We start from the raw sequence: 22,492 nt of genomic DNA on the forward strand, positions 1-22,492 counted from the left end.
TCTCTCTCTCTGTCTCTCTCTCTCTCTTCCTCCCCTCTCCCCCCCCCCCCCCAGTCTCTCCTCAATCTTCCCTAGCCAACACTGCGCACACTAGCCCTTTAAGGATACTCCTCCCTTCCACCTTCTTTGCGTTAGTGTCCAGGGCCCCAGCCCCGCCCCTTCCCTTCGCGCCCCGCCCCGCCTCTGCCAATCATCCGCGGCGCCTTTGATGTCTGGAGCTCTGAGCTCTCCAGGAGCTCCAGCAGCACTCCTAGCCTCCCGCGCCTCCAGCTGCTACCGCACCTCCAGCCCTTAGTCAGTCCAGCCCTCCCGCTTGCTTGTTCTTAAAACTCCCACTTCTACCCCTAGCCTTCCCCCAGCACCGAGGGAGTCGGCGCCGGCGCGTGCTAGACTCCGGTCTGCCCTCCGGGGTAGAGGCACGGAGAAACGACCCTTCCCACTACCCCCCGGCAGGCCCCGAGGGTGCCCAGAAGTTATCCGCGAGCAGCTCAGAGTGGAAAAGTGAGCCAAAGCGGAGAGAGCGGGAGCGGGAGCCCCGCGGCCCCAGCTGGATCATGCCCCAGCTGGGCGGAGGCGGCGGCAGCGGGGACGACCTGGGTGCTACAGACGAGATGCTAGCCTTCAAGGATGAGGGCGAGCAGGAGGAGAAGATTCCCCAGGGCGGCTTCCCTGAGCGGGATCTAGCTGACCTCAAGTCCTCGTTGGTCAACGAGTCCGAAGGCGCGGGCAGCAGCGGCCAAGCCGGGAGCGGCCCGGGCCAGACAGAGGTGAGTGAGTCAAGGGAGAAGCTGAGGCGGGGGCTGCGAAGAGCTGGGGGCAGTCGAGGGGCTACAGAGAGTGCCGCCTGCGCCTCCTGCTCAGTCCAGGGCGCTCCCTACTTACTACAGAGTCTTTTTTCTTCCTTCTGCCCCTCACTGCTTTCTCAGCCCTGCTCGGGTTATCTACCCCTCCTCTGCCACTCACCCTCCCCCGCGCTCTCTGATTCTCCTGGTCTCACTTGATATTGGCGGCTGTCTCTTTCTTTCTCTGGCTCACATATGTATCAATTTCTTTTTTCTCATTCCTTGTCTTTCTCTGTCTCCTATATTTTTTTCTTCCGGCCTTTTCTCAGTGTCTCTTCTTAATCTCATTGATTGTCTTTCTGTCTCTTCCCCCCTCCTCTCTCTCAGACGCTCCGGCGAGCTCCAAACTCCCAGAGGCTGTACCAGGACAAACTCCCGGATGCTTTGGAAGAAGGTGCGTATATGGACCGTTCAGGCCCACCCACTGACTTTCAACTTATTGCCACCTCCCGCAGCCGCAGCACTTCTGGGCCCCCGGGAGGGGGTGGGACCGTTGGAGGGATGTAGGAGAGCAGTGCCTCCTTCCCCCCCAAATCAAAGTAGAGAATTGTCGGAGAGGCTTAGTTGGGGGATTATTGGAGGCGGGCTTTCAGCTCTTGGGGCACCCACTCCCCTTGATCGAGTCATTTCCTGTCCATTGCCCTTTCTTATGAATAAACAGACCCACTCCCCCCAACCTCCTCCCTAGGTGACTGAAGTGCTGAGGTGCTTCTGGGGGAAAAAGTTGGGGACACAGTAGCTGGCTAGGGAGGGGATTAGGGATGGGTGATCACTTGGGGTTCCGAGGCTGTGGAGTTGGATGATTTTGCAGAGTCCCTAAGACAGATATCTTATCCCTGGCAGAGATACTCCCATGCTTCTGCTTCCATTGACACCACACACCCCAGGAACCCACATGGCCATTCCTTTTTAAATTTTTTATCTTAAGAAAAGTCAGAAAGATCCCCCTTCTTCCCTCCCCGACACCAGCCCTTCCAGTGTGGCAGTGTGTCTTATAGACTCTGGTTTCTCAGGCCTCAAGGCCCAGGACAGCAGCAGCGTCGGGATGTACAAAGAGTCTGTGTATTCGGGCTACAATCTGCTGGTGCACTACCCGGCCAACGGAGTAAGTTCGGGAACCGGAGGTGGGACAGGAGCTGGAGTTGTCTCTGGGGCTGGGCAGCCGCTGGTAAGTCCCATCTCTTGAATTCTCTCCTCTTCTCACTCTACTCAGCACTTTGGATCGCTTTGCCTCTAATTAGATGTCGACAGGTGGAGAGTACTTACTAAAGAAGAAAAAAAGTTCTAGGTAAGAGGTCCCACAGACCCAAACCTGGCTAAGAGACTGATACAGTTCCAAGATTCCCAACTTTCTGTGGGCATCCTCCAACCCTGTTTCCAGCAGAGGACCTATGGAGACTAGCGGTAGAAGAGAAAACTGGACCTCCAACTAAACTATTCCCCCCACTTCCAAATCATACAACTTTCTGTACAGGGACTTCTGAGTTTGACCGGAGCCTTCTTATTTTACTAATCATCTCCGGCTTTCATACACAGAGGTCCTATTCTAGTGAGACCGCTGGGGCTAAAGAAGTCAGGAAGCTTTACCTAAGTTCCAAAGTCAGGATCCATCTAACTCTTTGAAGGTTTGAGCAGGGCTGAGGTGTTGTGCCAAGCAAGGTGATTAAAAATTCCAATGAAAGAATGAATTCTTTCCTAGCCCCACTCGGCAGGACCAGAATTAAAACAGGGAGTTACTTCTATCATTTCTGAAACTAAAAAGGTTTTATAAATTACAATTTATAGGCTTTGAGGAATTTTGCATTCTGAGAAACTTGGCTTTCTGATGGGGTTGCTTTGATAAATTTGGAAAGGGGAAGACTGGAGGAGAATGGAACAGTTCCTTCAATGTCTGTGTAGGCATTAGTACTTACAGTGGAATCTTTGATTTGAGTATAATTTCAGAGATGTGCAAAACAGCAGGGTGAGAGCCAGAGTCTGCCAGGAGCCCAGCTATTATGGCAGAAGGCTTCTGCCAAGAACACACCCTTTTCCCTCAGTGTTAGGGCACCCAGACTAGACCAGCTTGGCTGCTCTGTTTGGGGACACCTGAAAAATATACCATACATGCCTAGCCAGTAAAATGTGTGTGAGTTTTTCTGTGTTTGTGTTTCTGTGAGGGACCCTTCTGAGACAAATTTCATTTCCCCTATCTTCCTTTACTGTTTCTTCATTGGTAATTGGATTTTTTTTAGAGCAGCTAATTTGTTAAAAGAGTCACCCCTTCTCTGTCCATTCTCCCATTCCTATGTAGTATCTAGGAATTGGAATCTGTATGTATGGGTTTCTTGTGGTGGCGTGGATTTGTTTCATATTTTTAAGTAACTTTGGGTGTGCATTGATATGAAATACTTTTGCTATAAAAGCTGAACTCTGCTACTTATTACTCTTTTGACTTGGGATGAATCACTTTGGTCTCAATTTTCTCATTTGCAAAAGAACTAGAAGTTGTCTCCAAAGTGTCTTCCAGCTCTTCACCTTATGAACGCACAATGCATACATGAACTAACTTATCTTGGCATAATGTATATATTCCTGAAGATTCTATATAAATTGAATTTTCATGAATTGATTCCTGTTTGTAATGCACCAAGGAAGCTTATTGTTTAAAGGAATTTGGCAGCAGGGCCTTTAATAACTAAGAATCTTCAGAAATATTCTTAGATCATTTCCTAATTTTTCCTTTTTTGGACATTTAGATCACCGTAGACCTTTGTTTTCTTAAAATGGGTGTATGCCCAATTGTCACACTGTACAATAAAATCTCATTAATCAGACTCCACTAATTTGGCATTAGTCATCATCATTCAGAAGAGCATAGGGTGACTTTCACCCTTCTTTAGCCTGAACAAGTACACTGTCTTCAGAGAGAAATGTCAGTTGACAAGTATTTATTTTTAAAAAGGCAAAAAATTAGCTCTACTCTAAGTGTATCTCATATATCATAAATGGTGATTATGAATAAAGTAGGCACTCTGCTTGGTGATAGGGATACAAAGACAAAAACTAAACAGTGAAAGCCCTCACAGAGATTACTTTCTCCTAGGCAGATGCAACAAATACAAGAGTTAGTAGAAGTATATACAAAGAAGCCCTGGAATCAAGCTCTTCTGACATAAATTGGCAATCATTTAATCTCTCAGTGCTCAGGGTAACTCTGAGACCCCAAGGTACAGAGCAGGTGTTTAGCGTATACTTGGTTGGGAGAATTTATTCATTAAGGAGTTCCCTTTGCCAATGAAACTGTAGGTCCCTACCTCCTACTCCCAGCCCCCATACAAAATGATCCATCCAGAGAGTGAAAGAGTTCTGACCACCAGAACTCAGCATATCTAACCATCAGGAAACATTTCAGAAACACTATTTTTTTTCTTTTCTAGACCTTTAGGTGGTCAGCAATATTAGTCTAGTTTGAGCTAAATATAATAAAAAGAAAACTAAATGTATATATGTAATTAAAGTGTGTATATATTACAGACTACATATGTATACACATACTAAAGACTATTCCCTACTTTCCTCTTTGCCTCCATACCATCCCAGTTATTAAAGTGTTTCTGTAGATATAGACATAAAATGTGCGAAAGACATGTGTACGATATAATTAAAAAAAAAAAACATCATTGTCACAATACTAACTTGAGTCCTTGGGCAGGTAGGTAGCATAATGGATAAAGCTGGGCTTTGGATCAGGAAGATTTCAAATCTGCGTTCAAATCTGGCCTCTGACACTTAATAGTTGTGTGACCGTGATCAGTCACTTAACCCTGTTTGCCTTAATTTCCTCATCTGTAACATGAACCAGAGAAGGAAATGGCAAACCGTTCTGGTATCTTTACCAAGAAAACCTCAAATGGGGTCACAAAAGTCAGACACAATGGAACAACAATTTAAATCGTAGTTATTTGATTGATTTTTCTTAAAAAGAATGTCTATCTCAGAATAATGGAAGTCAGGAACCTGGGATTCTCATCCTCATTCCATCAGTCCACTGTATAGCGTTGGATAGATCCTACTTTGTGCCTCTGTTTCTCATTTATAAAAATATAGTTGACTCGAGACACTTTTAAGCTCTACTCACCTCAAACATTATGTAGTCTATGATTCTGTGAACGGTATATGGTTGGTTTTTTTTAATGCTAGAAATTTCTAGCGCATTCAATAGATTTATCTAAAGAAGACCTATGGAAAAACATGAACAAGAGGGTGGTTTTGTGCAGTGGCAAGAGCACTTGGACCTAGAGTCAGATATGACCATGCTTCCAATCTTGTTTTGGGTGATCACAGGCAAATCACTTTATCTCCGAGCTTGTTTTGTAATCTATAAAATGGAAATTTAATAATAACTCTAGTCCTGACTTGACAAAACTATGGAGGGAGAAAAGATAACATGTGAGATACTTTACAAACCTTAATTTGTTCAGTCAGGTCTGACTCTTTGTGACCCATTTGGGGTTTTCTTGGCAAAAATCCTCCTCCAGTTCATTTTATAGATGAGGAAACTGAAGCAAACAGAATTAAGTGACTTGCCCAGAGTCACATAGCCAGTAAGTGTCTGAGGGCAGATTTGAGCTCATGAAAATGAGTCTTTCTGATTCTAAACCTAGCATTGCATCACCTAGCTACCGTTAAAGAGGTATAAAAATGTAAGCAATTGTTAGAAGAATCACCGAATGAGAAGGGTCATGTTAGAACCATGACTGCCCAATGAGACTGAGGTCTCCCCAAATATTAAAGTCAAGAACTCTTAAAGCATTAGATTAGAATACTGAAAAGCAAGTAGGTTTCTATCTCTTTTCTACTGATAAGGATGAAAAACCAAGCTTATTATTAGCCTTTAGAAAGAACTCTTGCTTGGATGTACACACACAGACACAATTTGTCTTATTGATTCATCTCCTCAGCAACACAGATTCTAAATGTTGGAAAGGTGACTCCTATAAATATGTGAAGGCAATGGATTCAAATAGATCCTGGGGAAGCCATTTAACTCTCATTGCCTAACCCTTACTGATCTTCTGCCTTGGAATCAATACACAGTATTCATTCTAAGATGGGGTAGGGGTAAGAGCTTTAAAAAAAGAGAATTGGTGAGAGGCATATTCTTGAAAAGTAAGTTATAGTCTTATCATTTTTTAAAAAAGCAGATTTGTATAGAGTAATCAGTAATAAAAGAGTACACAATTTAAAAAATATGTGAAGGCAACTAGGATTAGTTTAATAGGCTTTTTCTGAAAATAGCTTGGCTTACAGTATCCTAGATTTGGCATTGGAGGATCTGGGTTCAAATATTGCCTGTATAACCTTGGACCTAACTTGTCTGGGTCTCACTTTCTTCAATTTCAAACTGAAAAGGTTTTGCAAATGGCTTCTTAGATCCTTTCTAAAGGTGGATGATAACTCTGAAAGGGGCTCAGCAAGCCCTCACACAAGAGATACTATTTCTCCTTGAACACCCATACTCCTTTGGTTTCTACTTCGCATTCAACTCTCACTCTTGGCTTCAAGAGGCTGTAGCATCTGCGGCAGCCACACCCCAGTAAACCATCTCAGCAGATGGGCTAACCCAAGTTGAGGGTAACCAATGGGCCACAACACATCAGTGAATTAGTGGGGTGTCTACCTCAAGCATGTGACCCACAATTGAATGGGTAGATGAAAACAGTTTGTTCCAATAGTCATGAAGATGACTAAAGTAGGTGCTATGGAGTACTTAGAGCTTGGTCAGCCATCGAAGATACCAAGATCATCCACTGTATCCTGAGTCATTAACAGTCATCCTGACTTTTGTCCTGCCACTGGCCTTTGATTCTGGAAGAGAGAGTGAGGCTGGTGACTTTGCACAACACTGCCTTACTTAAATTCAATTGATGCACAAGTCATCACCTCATGAAGCCATTAGTACTCTTCCTAATTGAAGGACAAACAAATAAAGATCCTTTCCGAATCTAAAATGATGATTCTGTGAATCTGTGGCCTCTCTTGGGTCTGTCTTTTTACCCTACCTATTCATTAAGGTCAGGAGGAAAGGAGGAGAAAGTAGGGACTTCTTAGCTGAGATCCTGAATCTGGACAGGCATTTGGGCAAAGAGACACTGAATCTAAGAAGTGAAAAAGATCACCACTAAGAAGGAGTCTGAACAAGAAGTGTGAGAGGAAGAATATGTAAAGTAGACATGGGAGAAATGTAGGATAAGCTGCAGAACAAGAATCTAGAGTCTAATTTTAGACTCTAATGCTTAATTTATTAAACAAACTTAATACATTAAAATCTACATACTGTTGAAAGCAAGTTGTTATTCAAATGGGGATGAATGACTAGCTGATCATCTCTGGCTTTATTTAAATGGGACAGATATTTTCTAAAAGCATCAGCTTTTTACTAATCAGTCACTTTATTTTTTATTCAGATATTTTATTTCCTCAGTTACATGTAACTAATCTGTCACTGTATCACCAAATAAAAATAAGAGAAAAAATTTGGAAAAACTCATCAATATATCAAAAAAGCTTGGAAATATATACAGTACTATAGACCTTTCACTTTAGCAAAAGCTTTGATTGGTGGTGTCTTGTTCATTTCTCTTCTTTGGTAGGATGCTTGTTCTTTGTTATTTTTCAGCATTCACTTTTGCTTATTTTGATTGTTCTTTCCATTTACATTGTCATAGTCACTATATATGCTGTTTTCTTGGCTGTTTACTTCAGTTTGCATCAGTTCAGTATAGGTTTTTCCATGCTTGTCTGTATTCAATTCTATTTTCCATTTCTTATTATCAATAACCTTGAAGTTTAGAGTCTCTGGGTCAAAGGATATTGGCATTTTTATCACTTTATTTGTATAATTCCAAATTGCTTTCCAAAATTATCGTACTGATTAATAGTTCCACCAACCTCAGGATTATTTTTGATCTCCATTTCTCTTATTCCTAATGATTCAGAGCATTGCTAATAGCTTACAATTCTTCTTTTGAAAAATGTTTGTTCATTATTCTTTGACTTTTGGTATTAAATATATCTTTAAAATAGATACATACATTTATGTATGTATCTGGGATTCTAAAACTTTACCTGAAAAATTTGAAGCAAAGATTTTTTTTCTCCCCACTTGACCACTTCCCTTCTTAACCTAGATGCTTTAATTTTGTTTGTGCAAAAGTTTTTAGGCCTCATAAATCAACATTTTTCACATATATTTAGAGAAAGAGATAGATAGCAAATTGATATATAGAGAGACTATTGCCTTTATCCCTTGTTTTGTTAAGATCTCCTACCCCCCCCCAACTGTAAATGGTATATGATCTGCTTATCTTCTAATTTTTTACAAGATGATCATTAATATTAAGGTTATATATCCATTTAGATTTTGTTGTGGAATATTGCTTTAGATGTTGGTCCAAGTTCAATTTTGCCACACTACTTTCTAGTTTTCCTAGTGGTTTTTACCAAATAAAGACTTCTTTTCTAAGTAATTTATGTTTTCCAGTTTATTGAACACTAGTATTTTTGAGTTCCATTGTTTCTGATTCTTCCTTGTCTGGCCTATTCTGTTGAACTACTTAATATTTCTCTATTCTTCAATATCAAATTGTTTTCACGCCTGCTGTTTTGTAACATAATTTGAAGTCTAGAAGTGCTGTTACTCTTTCATTCCTGCCTTTTTTTTCATTATTTCCCTTTTTTAAATTATTTCCCTTCATATTCTAGATTTTTTGTTTCTTCAAATGGATTTTATTACTATTTTATCAAGCTTTGTAAAGTATCCCTTTGATAGTTCAATCATCATAGCATTAAAACTATAAATTAACTTTGATAGTTTTGTCATTATTATATTGGCACAGTCCAGCTGTGAGCACTGAATATTATTATTCTACTATGTAAGTGTTCTTTCTTTAATTCCTTAAAAAAATTCCTTGGTAATTTAATTTATTCAAGTATTTTGTGTCCTTTGGCAGATTGATCCCCAAATACCTTGTGTATTTTGTAGTTGTTCTGAGTGGCATTTCCCTTTGTATTGTTATCTCTTTAATTTTTTTGTTATTATATAATAAATTTGTCAATTTTTGAGACTTTACTTTGCACCCTGCAACTTTACTGTAGCTATTAGTGGTCTCAGTATCCTTCTGATTCTCTAGGATTTTTTGAATAAACTAACATACTATCAGAAAATGGGGAGAGTTTTGTCTCCTCCATGCCTGTTTTGACACCTTTAATTTCTTTCTCTTGCTTTATTGCTATTGCTAGAATTATACCAAATAATAGTGGGGAAAATGAGCATGCTTGATCTACTCCTGATTTTTATGTGTGTCTTCATTGCATGTGGCACTTGCTTTTGTTTTAGACAGATACTTTTTATGATATATAAAAGTCTCTCTATACTTTGTAGGATGTTCAGTATAAAAGAGTATTGTATTTTGTCAAAAAAAAATTTCTACATCTATTGAGACAACTGTGGTTTTCTATGTTTTTTTTAACATGATTAATTATGTTGATTATTTTCCTAGTGTTGAACTATCCTTGTATCTCTCATATAAATTCAATTTGAGCTGGGTATTGTTGCTACTATTCAGTCGTTTCAGTTTTGTCTGATTGGGCATGATGGTATATGCTTCCTCCTATTGAGGAAGTTATCTGGTGAATTGTTTGAGCTCAAGCAGTAAGGCTTTAGCTGATTGGGTGTCCACATGAAGTCCAACACCATTATAGTGAAGTGAGGAACTACAGAGTTGCCTTAGGAGGGTGAACTGTATCTACTTGGGAGTGACAGAGAGACCATCTCAATTATTTGATTGAACAATCAGCTAATCTTGATCATAACAAATAAGACTTACACAGAGAGTAGAATGTAGTAAGTTTATCTAAGATGAGTACAAATACAGTACTGTGGGGGCTCAGAGGATCTTCCCAAATTCTTGCTAGAAAGATCAGAGAAGTCTTCATGGAAAAGTTAGGGCTTAAAGCTGGAGGAATCTTCAAGAATGAGTAGATTTGACAGGCAGGAATGAGGGAGGGGAAATAGACAGAGGAGGTTGTTAACTAGTTGAATATAGTTTTATTTCATCCTCCTATAACTTAAAAAAATGTGATTTACATAATCTAGAATACATTTCCATTTCCTTGGCTACAAAGAGCTTTGAAGAACCTAGCTTTATATTCACTTGGGTATTATTTTTTGGTCTAAGGAGAAACATTCAGACTTGTTTCATACAAATTCCAAGCTAGTCAAGTTAAGTCATTTATTATATACTTACTATGTTCCAGAAACTATGCTAAGCTCTAGGGTTATAGAAGAGCTGGGTAGGTAGCTCTTGCCTTAAAGGAACTCACATTCTAATGGGGGAGGCATCATGCAATAACTAGATACGTATTGGTGATATTCATTGTAACTGGAAGTCAACCTGAGAGGAGTGTGTGTGTATATTGGGAGGGGGAAACAGGACTAGCAAAAGCCTTCCACAGAAGGTGGGATTTGAACTGAGTCTAGAAGGAAGCCAGGAAAAATTTAAAAGATGGAGAAAGGGAACATTCCAGGTATGAAGAAAGCCAATGCAAAGGAAAAAGAGAAGGGAGATGGAGCATCATGTGCAAGTTCACAAACTTGATCATAACTTGATCATGTCAGCTATGAGCAGCAGAGCAATTGGCTCATATTCGCAGTATGGAAAGTCAAACAATTCCCATATGGCACTGGGGATTGTTGGGAAATGAGGTTAGGAAGGGAAACTAAAAGAGTAAAGGCAAGAGCTTTTACAGATGACATTACAAGCTCAGACAAGTCTCCACCCAGACTCCTGGGTCTTGGAAATGGACATTTACAATAGAAACTCTGGGAAATTCCTCCATGGTGCCAATCTGGTTAATTAGGACTTAATGCCTAGGTCATCCAACTTCATCTAGTGCTTATGAACAGGAGAGGGGAATATTTTCTTTTCCACTCATCACAACTGCCTCTTTCCTTAAAGGAATAGGTTGGGTAGCTTTTTTACATTAAAAAAATGGAAACGTATAACACAATTATATTCAACAGGATGTCAATAACAAAAATAACGAGGATATAGCCAAAAGGTATTTATCCGATTTTTACAGGGTGAAGGAAAATATACTTGGCAATCCAAGGTGTACTTTTATCTTGCTCCAAACCTTCATACTCAAGCTTGAATCCCATCTGAAATGGCTGAAAACTGAACTTGAGGTTAGGAGAGATCAAAGTTCAAATTCTGGCCCTGACACTGTTTTGTGACAGTGTGAAACTTAATTTCCCTGAAACTTAGAGGTAATAATATTCAAACTATCTAACTATGATGAAAGTACTTCATCATATGCTTAACATACCTTGTACTGGAGAGATTTATTACATTATTATTCTTATAGTCTCTCTTTCAAAGGAAATTACATAGCCAAAAAATGCATGAGAAAGATTTTGAAGAGTTCTACAAATCTTAGTGTCCATTCCCACAATTTTTTCAACATGAGTTTTGGTCACTTTTATTTTGCTTTTTTTTGGCGGGACTTTGGGGAATAGACACACTAAGGTGCTGCCAGTCAGTCTTTCTACCAAGAGATCTTGTGCCATGTACCAAAAGAGCTACAAAACTATTTAGATCTTTCCAATTGTCTTGTCCATCTCCTTCATGTTACAAATGTGCAAACTGAGGTACAAGGAGGTACCAGAAGCAGAAGAGTTTGTGGGAAGAAAAGGACTTATGGAAAAGAAAATATTTCTCTTTCCTGTCCATGAGGAGAGAAAGTCTTAGTAGATGGAAACACTACCTAGACTGTGTAGGCACAAAACCCATCACTCCCTTGTCCCAAAGAGGAGGGAGCAACTGTGCTTTCTTGCCTCTATCTCATGAGTACTTCATTGTCATAGCAAGATTGTTTTTATATGCCAGGTACTATACTAAGTGATTTACAAATATTATCTCATTTGATTCTCACAACAACCCTGCAAGGTAGATTGTTATTATCCTTATTTTCTAGTTGAGAAAAACTGAGGCAGACATCAATTAAATTACTTTTCCATGGTTATGCTGCTAGTGAATGTCTGAAGTCAGATTTGAACTCAAAGTCTTCCTGACTTCAAACCCAGCACTCTTATCAGTAACCATATATATAACATAATACTCCAGAGCTCCCTGATCCCCATACCATTATACCTGCCCAGGACCGAATGCTTCTTTAGCTGCAAGCAGCCACTTATGGCCTAAGAAAGTCAAGAAACAAAGGCTCCTGAGACCTGGGTCTCTGTGAGGAAAGGAGATAGATGGCAGCTCCACAGAGTCCCCTAAATCTGAGGCATTCAGGAATACTTCCTCAGAGGCAAAGGTTTCCTTTCTCTATATGGCCAGAGCCAGATGAAAGGGGTATTGTATAGTTGCCAATCTTGCTATGAAGCCAGGGATTAAAAAATAGTTACTTGGGGACAGCTAGGTTCCTCAGAGACAGAAACAGAGATGGGAGATATCGGGGTTCAAATCTGCACTCAGACTCCAGCCAAGTCACTTAACCCCCATTGCCTAGCCCTTACTACTCTTCTTCCTTGGAAGTAATACATAGTATTGATTCTAAGATGGAAGGTAAGGGTTTTAACAACAATAAAAAAGAATATAATTAATCACTCAGGAGCCTTCTAGCATTCCAAATGGACTTCCTGACTAAGACTCTTCTTTTTTTTCCCCCAATTACTTTCTCTTTTTCTTTTTGAAATTTGGAAACTTTTATTTAATTAATTAATTGAGAAGATTTTTCCATGGTTATAAGATTCATGTTCTTTCCCTCCCCTCCTACCCCTCTCCCTTAGCCAACTGGGTTTTACATGTGTCATTGATCAAGATCTATTTCCATATTATTGATATTTGCACTAGGGTGATTGTTTAGTAACTGAGACTCTTCTTTTTTTTTTTTTTTAATATTTTCCCCTAGTTACATGTTTCATGTTCTTTCCCTCTCCCCCCAAATCCCCCACCCCCCCCCCAGCTGACGCACAATTCCACTGGGTTTTACATGTATCATTGATTAAGACCTAATTCTATATTATTGAAAGTTGGAGTAGAGTTATCGTTTAGAATCTACATCCCCAATTAGCCCATGTATTCAAGCAGTTGTTTTTCTTCTGTGTTTCTCCTCCCACAGTTCTTCCTCTGAATGTGGCTAGTTTTCTTTCTCATGAGTCCCTCAGCATTGCAACTGAGACTCTTCTAACCAGAAGGTCTGACCCTGTTGCTAAGGCTGCCTCTTCATCCTCAGGCAGCTCCCCAGAGACTCTGAGGAGGAGGGAGACATTTGCCTCAGTACCCCAGGGAGGCTCAGACCCGTGGCCCATCAACCTCACTTTCAGAAGTCTTTCACTATCTTTTGCCAAGACTTATGGTAAGAGTATGACAACTCTTATTTTCATTTCCATAAATAAGTGCCTCTGTACCAGGGTTATGCTAGCACTAGAGATACAGATACATACTTCCTGTTCTCAAGGGCTTATAGCATAATAGAAGATAGACATTCACAAATAATTATGATGCCCAAGAAAGTGAGCTAAGTGCAAAGGAGATATTTAAGCAAAGTACTATGAGAAAAACTTGAAGAAGGAGAAATTGGAAATGAGGGAAAGGGTTCTGATTCAGGGATTCAAGCAAAATAGCATAGTGGTTAGAGAACTGGGCCTGGAATCAGGGAGACCTGAGTTCAAATCCTTCTTGAGATTTTTAATAGCTGTATAACCCTGGGCAAGTCACCTAACCTTTCTTTTTTTTTATTATTGTTCTTTATTAAAACAATTTATTTCCAGGTATCTCAGCCTTTCCCTCACCTCCTGGCATTATATAAAGCATCATCTGGCAAACATATTTTTATATAGATTATGTCTTTCATGTTTCCATTTTTCAGTTTGTTCTCTGGAGGTTACATTCACAAGTTATTCTTCAAGTATTAAATCCATATCTGTATATAATGTTCTCTTGGTTCTACTTATACACCTAACTTTTCTGAGCCTCAGTTTCCCTATCTGTAAAATGAGAATTATAATAGCACCTGCCTCATAGGATTAATCAGGATCAAAAGAGTTAATGCATATAAATTACCTTACAAATCTTAAAGTGCTATATAGAATGATGGTACCAAATAGAGATGAAGAGAGGCAAGGGACTCCTTTTCAAGCATAATATGAGTAAAAAAATGGAGATAGGAGAAAGTAAGAAGAGAACCAGAGAGGTTAACCACCTCTTTTTGACTCCAGAATAGATTACATAAAGTAGAGTAGTATAAAGAAGACTGGGAATGTAGACTAGGACTAGATTGTAGAAAGTCTTGAGCATCAGAATCCAGGATTTAGTAGGTTTAGTACATTTTAGTACATTTAGTAGGTAGTAGGGAGCTACTGAATAGTTTTGAATAAAGAAGCAACATGTTCTGAACAGGGCATTAGAAAGGTTATCCAGGTAGCTTTATGGTGGGTAGATTGCAGAAGAATCAAGATTAGAGGCAGGGTGACCAATTGGAAATTTAATGCTATAGTATAGGCTGAAATGATATGGGGCTGAACTAGCATGGTGGCAATGTGAAGGCAAAAGATGGACACAAGAGATGCTCCAGAGGTAGATTTAATAAGATTTGGTGATTAATTAGATGTAGGGAGTTAGGTGGTAAAGCAGATAGAACATCAGGCCTCAAGTCAAGAATATAGGAGCTCAAATTCATCTCCAGACATTTCCTATCTGCCCCCACCGCCAGGCAAATCACTTAGCCTATTTGCCTCTGTTCCTCATCTGGGAACACACTAGAGAAGAAAATGGCAAACCACTCCACTAAAATTTGCCAAGAAAACCCCATGGACTTTGTCCATAGGGTCATGTAGAGCTGGACACGACTGAATGACTGAACAACAACAAAGGGAAAGAAACAGTTCAAGATAATAATGAGATTTTTGAACCTGACTCTTTGGGAGGATAGTGGTGCCGTTAAGATAAATGGGGGAGTTGGGAGGATAGGAGGCAAGTTTTGAAGAAAAGTTGATGAGTTTAGCTTTAGACACAATGAATTTGAAGGATGGTTAGGAACAGTATATTTTTAGCAGGCAATAGGGAATATCCAACCAGATAGCTGGAAAGAAAGCAAGACTTCAGGTTTGGGTAAATCTCTTAACTTCTCTGAGGTTATTTCTTCATCTGTAAAATGGTGTGATAATAATCCCATCTCTCTCCCAGAACTGTTGCTGGAGAAGCAAATGCCAGAAAGTATGAAATGTATTTTTAAAACCTATAAGTGCTTGTAACTCCTAGCACTACCTTTTCTGGGCCTTAGCATCCTCATTTGGAAAATGAAGGGATTTGGACTAAATGGCCTCCCAGCTCTCTTCAAGCCCTAAAACTATGATCTATCATGTAGACTGGGGAGTTATTTACACAAAGATCATCACTGAAGTCAGAGAGGTAGATGAAATTGCTGAAGGGGAAAGTAGAGAAAAGCGCCAAAGACAGACTCCTAGAAAACACAAAATGGTTAATTAGTAAAAGCAGGAGAGAATAGCTGGAGATTCACAAGAGTACAGAAAACATCGGTGATGAATGAGATGACATTGAGAAGGGAGTCAGCAATGTCAAATGTTCTCAAAATATCAGGGAGAATGAGGATATAAAAAGCCATTAGATTTAGCCATTAGTGACCTCAGAAATCATTGTTTTCTTAGAATGATTGGAAGGTTGGAAACCAGATTGCTACAGGCTGAGGAATGAGTGGATGGTGTGAGAAAAGGCAGCAATATAAACTTTGTGAAAGTTTATTGCGGAAAAGGAAGAAAGTAAAAGGATGGTATATTGAAGGATATGAGGGTCAAGGAGAGGAGATATTTTATTTTAGGACTGGAGAGAACTGAGCATGAAAGAGGAAAAAAAGCTAATAACAAGGAAGAGATTGAAGATACTTAAGGTATAGAGGTGTTGGGATTATAATTATCTCAAGAGACAATTTTCAGGTAAGAATACAAGTTTATTGATTATATCAAGTTTATTGGTTAGGCCACCATCATAATTGATGAAGTAATATAGGTCTCTATGGCTCTCTTGCAACCAAGGACAACCCAAGCTGGGCCTGGCAGCTTAATAAGTAGATTTTTAGGAGCTCATTATTCAGCCCCTCCTTTTGTCATCCCACCACATCTTTAATTAATTAAGAGGTGGCCCATCAACTTATCTACCCCTCCTCATACCTACTTCATCCTCTGTATACAGGAAAAAAACCCTTGTCCCCTTCAATTATTAAACAAATTCTGTTAGTAAGGAAGACATTCCTTGGAATTCCCAAGGACAAAGAAAATGCAAAAAGCAGTAGATGATATCTCTGACCCAGATCCCAGACACAGGAATACACAATAGTTCTCTCCAATATGTAGGAATTAATACAGTATATGAAAGATAAATTCTCACAGGGTTTAATGCCAGAATAACTTTCCAGCAGAGACAGGAAATGGAATCAAGAGTATGAGTGAAAGTGTTAACCTTGCTAAGGAAGAGGGTCACTTTTTATTCTTCAGGAGAAGAAAATAGGTGAAGACACTGAGAGATTTTAAAAAGTAGAGGAACTACTAATTTTCTCTGGGCCTCAGTTTCCTCATCTTTCAAATGTGGAGAATAATCCCTGCCCTGCTTTCCTCACAAGAAGGTTTAAATAAGAGAATAGATGTGAAAGTCTTCAGATATAAGGGGTAGCATCATTTATTCCATTGCTCTTGATCTGCAAACTCTCCTTTTCCTTGGACTGTCTGCTCTGGGATTGCTTTTCATAGTTGTTTTACTCCTTTGACCTCAGCTTCAAGTGAGTCACAGGTAAATGGGTAGGAATTTTAAGACTTTAGGTCTCACCTAGAGAAAATCCCAGATCGGAGAAAGTCCCATCACTTTCAGACATCTAGCTACTAAAGTTGAAGTTCTGAAGTCTTTCCCCAAAGATAATTAAAGAGCTAATGGCATTCTTCTAAAGAAGAGATGTAGGTGAGGGTTAAATATGTCTCTTGAGGCTTCATTGTCAAAGTAGTTGTTGGATAAAAGATGTTACTAATTGGCTGGATCAGAGCAACCTCATGGGGCAACCTAAAGAAGCTGGGCTGGCACTTTTTCAGTAGCATGGGATGGTACTGGTCCCTATAAGTATCCAGAAGCTTCCTTTTTTAAAGCTATAAAGTATCCTTTGTGATTAAGGGTGTCCTAGGAAGTTTCCAATTAAGACATTTGTTTTAGGAAGCAGATGTTTTATCTCATTACCTTGTGATCATGCAGACATTTGCTTCTCAATCCCACAGATCCACAGAATGTTTGGGAGGTAAAAGGGACTTTAAAGGTCATTTAATCCAACATCCCTCCCTTTACAGATGGGAAATTAGAAAACCAGAGAGATTAAGAGACTTGCCTCTGAAGACACACAAGCTAGGTCTTGAACTCAGTTCTGCAGATTACTAGTACAGTGCTATTTAAAAAAATTGTTTTTTAAGCCCTTACCTTCTGTCTTAGAATCAATACTATGTATTGGTCCCAAGGCAGAAGATCAGTAAAGACTAAGTGAGGGTTTAAGTGACTTGCCCAGGGTCACACAGCTAGGAAGTGTCTGAGGCCAAATTTGAATCCTGGACCTCCCTTCTCTAGACCTGGCTCTCAGTCCACTGAGCCACTCAGCTGCCCCAATAGTGCTCTTTTTTTCCCCTTGAAACTAAGACTCCTTTGCCTCTTAATGCTTTCATTTTTCAAAGAGGTAAATCAAGGTCTACAGAGGGGAATAGACTTACTCCAAATTACCCAGGGAGTCAGTGGCAGAGTTAGAATAACTTATAGATAGATAGAGCAGTTTGTGTTTTCCTCTCAAGAGCTCTGAGAGATAAGTCATCTCCATTTTACAGTTGAGAAAATTGAGATTCTGGGAGGGGAAATGACTTACCTCTGGTCACATCGATGCTTAAGTGGCAGAACCCCAAAGAGAAGCCAACCATATCTCCTAAGTCTTGGCCCAGTGTTCAAGCCAATATGGCACATAGCTTGGTTGTCATATTTTCTAAAAACAGCTAAGTTTATGTAACTAAGCTCCTGAAGCCAAAAATAAATTGAGGTAGTTCTCCCTCTACCTCCACCCCACCCATAAGCATATTCAACATCCCAAAATCCAAATAATGACATTAGGAGGTAATTATTCATGTATCAAAAGTTTGGGGCCCCAAATTCCTCAAAACCCTTTCTCCCTTAGGGCGGTGGCTACAAGGGCCTCAAGGTTGCCCATATAGTTACCTTGTTAGCAGCAGGAACAGCTATAATAATCTTGCCTCATATCTTCATGGGCAGGTACTAGATCTTCTTTTGTCTTTCCCTTCTCCTCCACTACAGTAACCAAGCAGGATGCTGGATGTGAAGCCAGTGCTCAATACACTGATCAGCACATATTATCTCCCTGGGGAGACAGGATTTGAAAATGCTAGCAGCTAATCTGGGTTGGTGCTTTCTGTTGTGTTAGGAATTCAGAGAAGAGAAAGCTCAAAAAGGGCCAGTGTAGTCAAGGAGGGCTTCCTGGGGAAAAAAAGAGACTGGAGCTGTGAGTAGAAAGAGCAGGATTTTGTGAGGTGAAAATTAGGAGGGCTTTTCAGACAGGGGAAATTGCATCAGCAAAGCTATGTAAGCAAAAAAGACAGAAATGAGTTTAGAGGTACAGGAGACAGTAAAGTTTGACTACAAAAAAAAAAGAGAATTTTAACAAATATTTTTATGATCCTTTAAAGTTTGCTAGACACTTTCTTTACCACAACCCTGTGAGATAGGTAGATATGTAGGGAAGCTGAAGGGCAAATGATAAGGCAGTGTGGGGCCAGACTGTGGAAGACCTTGAATACCATGCTAAATAGTCCAGACTTTATGTAGTAAGCAAATGTTGCTGCCCAGAAAAGTCTCATTTCCTACTGAGAACTGTTTTTTAATACATTTCCTATCCTGGAGAAACTAGGTAGCACTGTGGAAGAGCTCCAGATCTGGAGTTGAGAAATCCTGGGTTCAAATACAGCCTCAGACATCTAAATGCCTAGCACTTCTGCCTTAAAAAGGTAAAGGTTTTAGACGGATGGATGAATGGATGGATGGATGGATGGATGGATGGATGGATGGATGGATGAGTGGGTAGATAGATAAATAGATAAATAGATAGATCAATAGATCAATCTCCTATCCCATGCCATTCTCCCCTACCTTTTACTCCATCACCCTAACCTTCCCTCATCCACCTGACTGGAAAAATCTCCAGGACCAAGAGTCTGAATGCCTCAACTTGGCCCCCAGTTCCCTCTGTGTGACTTTAGACAAAGCAGTCAGCTTCTCTGGGCCCCAGTTTTCTACTCTATCAAGGGAACATAATTATATCCTTTAGTTCTTGAATAATAGAGAGGCTGATGAAATAATACAGGGTCAAGGATTGCAAGGGAGCAAAAAAGTATGGAAGAGGAAGTGGTTAATAATTTCCAATGCCACTGAAAAATCAAGAATGATGAATTCTGAACAAAGGTCATAAGTTTGTGCAAGAAATAGGTGATAGATAGATAGATGCCCTTAGAGAAAGCAGCCTCAGTTAAGTAAAAGAAACAAAAGCCAGAATTTAAGGAGTTGAAAGAGGAAGTAGTGGGCAGACAGAGAAAGCAATAGCTTCAGACTATATCTTCAGAAAGAAAGGAGAGAAATGGGATAGTAGTTAGAAAAGCTAACAAGGTCAAGTGGAGTTTCTTAAAATGATTATTTGCAGCTAGAGAGAAGGATTTGTTACAGAAGTGTATTCTGGACTTTTCAAGAGTTTTCACAAACATTTTCTTATCTGATCCTTGTCACAGTTCTGTGATGTCAGTTATACATCATTATTCCCATTTTACAGATGAAGGAACTGAGACCCACAAAGAAATGACTTGTCAAAGATCATGCAGCAAATTAGTTATAGTACTTTGTCTAAAACCCAGAATTCTGGTAGAGTCAAACCACTAATAAATTTTTGTTGAGAATGAAACTCAGGGAGCCCAGTTGGGAGCTAGCGTCAGGGTCCAAAACAAATGCATAGGGAGGAGAAGTGAGGAGCTAACGTTCCCCTACACATCCTGTCCAGAGAAGAACTAGTATATTAAGTCAGAGTATAAAGCTGGTTAACCAATCGGAATTCAATTAAAATTCAACAAATACTTAATGAACCTCCTCTGTGTGTTGGGTGCCAGGAAAGACATCAGGTTTAGATAAGCTGAGGGCTCCACCCATGTAGGGCATACAGTCTAGCACAGGGTTAAGCACACCAGAAGCAGAACTGTAACACAGAATAATACATGTTGAGTACATTAGTGATATGTAGTAGTGGTTTTTGAGGTCTGAGAGGGATGTCATTAACCAACTCGAATTTGGGGAAGACTTCAAGGGGAGGGGAGAAGTGGCATTTGGATTGGACTTTAAAGGACAGGTAGGAATCCAGCAGGCAGCAGAAGAGGGAGACCATTCTAGGCAAAGGAACAAAGGCCCAGGGGCAGGAGATTACAAAGAATGTTCAATGAATCTGGTAGTCTAGCTTTTCTGGATGGAGCAAATCCAAAATAGAGCAGGCAGATTTAGCAGTCCAAGAAAGCTACAGGGATTGCTGTGAGTGGGTGAGGGTATGAGAATAGATATGATTAGGAGTCAGGAGATCACATCAGACTGGCAGGCATCCTCAATGGATGCTGAAAAAGTCAGGTCAGTTTTTCCATATTCATTTTGGGAGATTCATGCTCTTGTTTTGCTTTTGCATTCTTTTTTGTGAGCATCGTGGGTAAAGAGGTTGCATGCCCACTTCTGAATCCGTAGCACCAATGTTTTGTATTGCCAGTGTACTTATGTTATAACGTTCTTGTATTATAGTTCACTGTCTGTGTGGCACATCGCTCTCCTAAATTATTTGCTCTCTACATGGGCACAGGTCATGTCTTATCTAAATGTGGTCTCTCTCTTGGCATCCAGCATAGAATATATAGTGTATATGGGTGTCCTGGAACTCTAGGGTTTTCTAAATGGCCTAGAGACTGGAAAAGCTTAAGATCTTATTGCCATGGATCAATTTGCAAATGTCTTATTTACACACAAAATTGTTTTGGTACATTTTGTTTTGAAACATCAGTCACTTTCTAACAACCAAACCACCTCACTCCATCATTCCTTCCTGGAAAAAACAATTAAGCAAACATCCCCAATAGAGTGATTTGGACTAACATTATGTCCCTTTGTATTATGAGAGTTTATTGATTTATACATAACTGTTAAAATATTTTATTGCTCTTTTTTTTAATATACTTTCACTTCCCACTGACTTTCTACCTCTTCCTCTCCCACTTCTCCCCATAGCCCATAAATCCCTCTAAGTACAGTCAAGCAAAATGAACCAATATATTGGCCTTGCCTATCAAGCTATGTATGCCTCAAGCCTGCCAGGCATTTGCCAAGATTTGGGAGGCAAAGTTTTAGCATCAATCTTCCCAGGTCATAATTGGTCACTGCATGGATTAGAATTCAGTCTTTCAATTTTGTTGTCCTTTATATTATTTTTCTCCTGATTCTGAATATCTTACTCAAAAAATTTCACCAGTTGTTCTCTTGGTTCTGAATATTTTATTCTCCACATAAAAGCCTTTTTCAATACTTTCTGAATTCTTCATATTCACTCATTTTCCAGTGCAGTATTTATTCCATTACCTTTATGTACCACTCTGTTCACCCATTCTCCAATTAATGAGCATATTTTTTTCCTAATTCTTTTTAAAATTCTGCTATAAATATTTATTTATGTATACATGAGACTTTTCCCTTTGCATTTGATATCCTTGGGGTACTGCTGTCAAAGAGTATAATTATTATTTATAAATGTGTTTTCTTTCCTTTTCTTAAACCCTTACCTTCCATCTTAGAATCAATACTATGTATTGGTTCCAAAGCAGAAGAGCAGTAAGGACTAGGCAATGGGGGTTAAGTGACTTGCCCAGGGTCACATAGCTAGGAAGTTTCTGAAGTCACATTTGAACCCATGACCTCCCATCTCTGGGCTTGGCTCTCAGTTCACTGAGCCACCTAGCTGCCCTCTATACATATGTTTAAAAGAACACTCCTACCATATATAATGATCCTACCTCAAATAGTTTTAGTGCTACTAGACCTCTGGTGAGATTTTTTGAGTAAGATATTCAGAATCAGGAGAAAAAACATATTTGCAGATATTTTTGCCCCTTAATACTTAACAACAGTGTGAGAGTTAAATAGAAATGATTACTATTTATGTGACCTTAAGCAAGTTTTTTTCCCTTTCTGAAACTCATTTTTCTCTTTCATAAAATGAAGATAGCAGCATTAATGATGGCAAGGAGAGGGATACAGAACAGACTGGGCATTTCCTTGGGATAGGGAACCTTTACTAATACAGGTCAGCACTGTCTCAGCAACTTATTGCCTGAAACCCTGGTTTGCCCAGGGTCACACATCCAGTTAATGGCAATATTGCAGAAACATCCTTACAAGCCCTCTGGCTGGTGCAAAAGTCAATGAATGTTTCCTTCACAGGAAACAGGCTACAGTTAAGGCATCACAGAACAAAGGATTTTGTAA

The 22,492-nt window shown here is 39.8% G+C and overlaps 1 protein-coding gene across 1 annotated transcript in view; it reads left to right on the top strand.

Annotated features, from left to right (window-relative positions):
* The first annotated feature begins 548 nt into the window (after positions 1–548).
* TCF7 (transcription factor 7) overlaps positions 549–22,492 on the top strand; it is a 118,630-nt gene continuing 96,686 nt past the window's right edge. The window contains exons 1-3 of the mRNA XM_044664686.1: positions 549–767; positions 1,170–1,236; positions 1,856–2,010. Of these exons, the coding sequence (XP_044520621.1) occupies positions 555–767; positions 1,170–1,236; positions 1,856–2,010 (435 nt within the window). The 5' untranslated portion in view covers positions 549–554. The remainder of the gene's footprint in view (positions 768–1,169; positions 1,237–1,855; positions 2,011–22,492) is intronic.

The sequence above is a fragment of the Gracilinanus agilis genome, chromosome 2 (genome assembly GCF_016433145.1).
Source record: "Gracilinanus agilis isolate LMUSP501 chromosome 2, AgileGrace, whole genome shotgun sequence".
NCBI lineage: Eukaryota > Metazoa > Chordata > Mammalia > Didelphimorphia > Didelphidae > Gracilinanus > Gracilinanus agilis.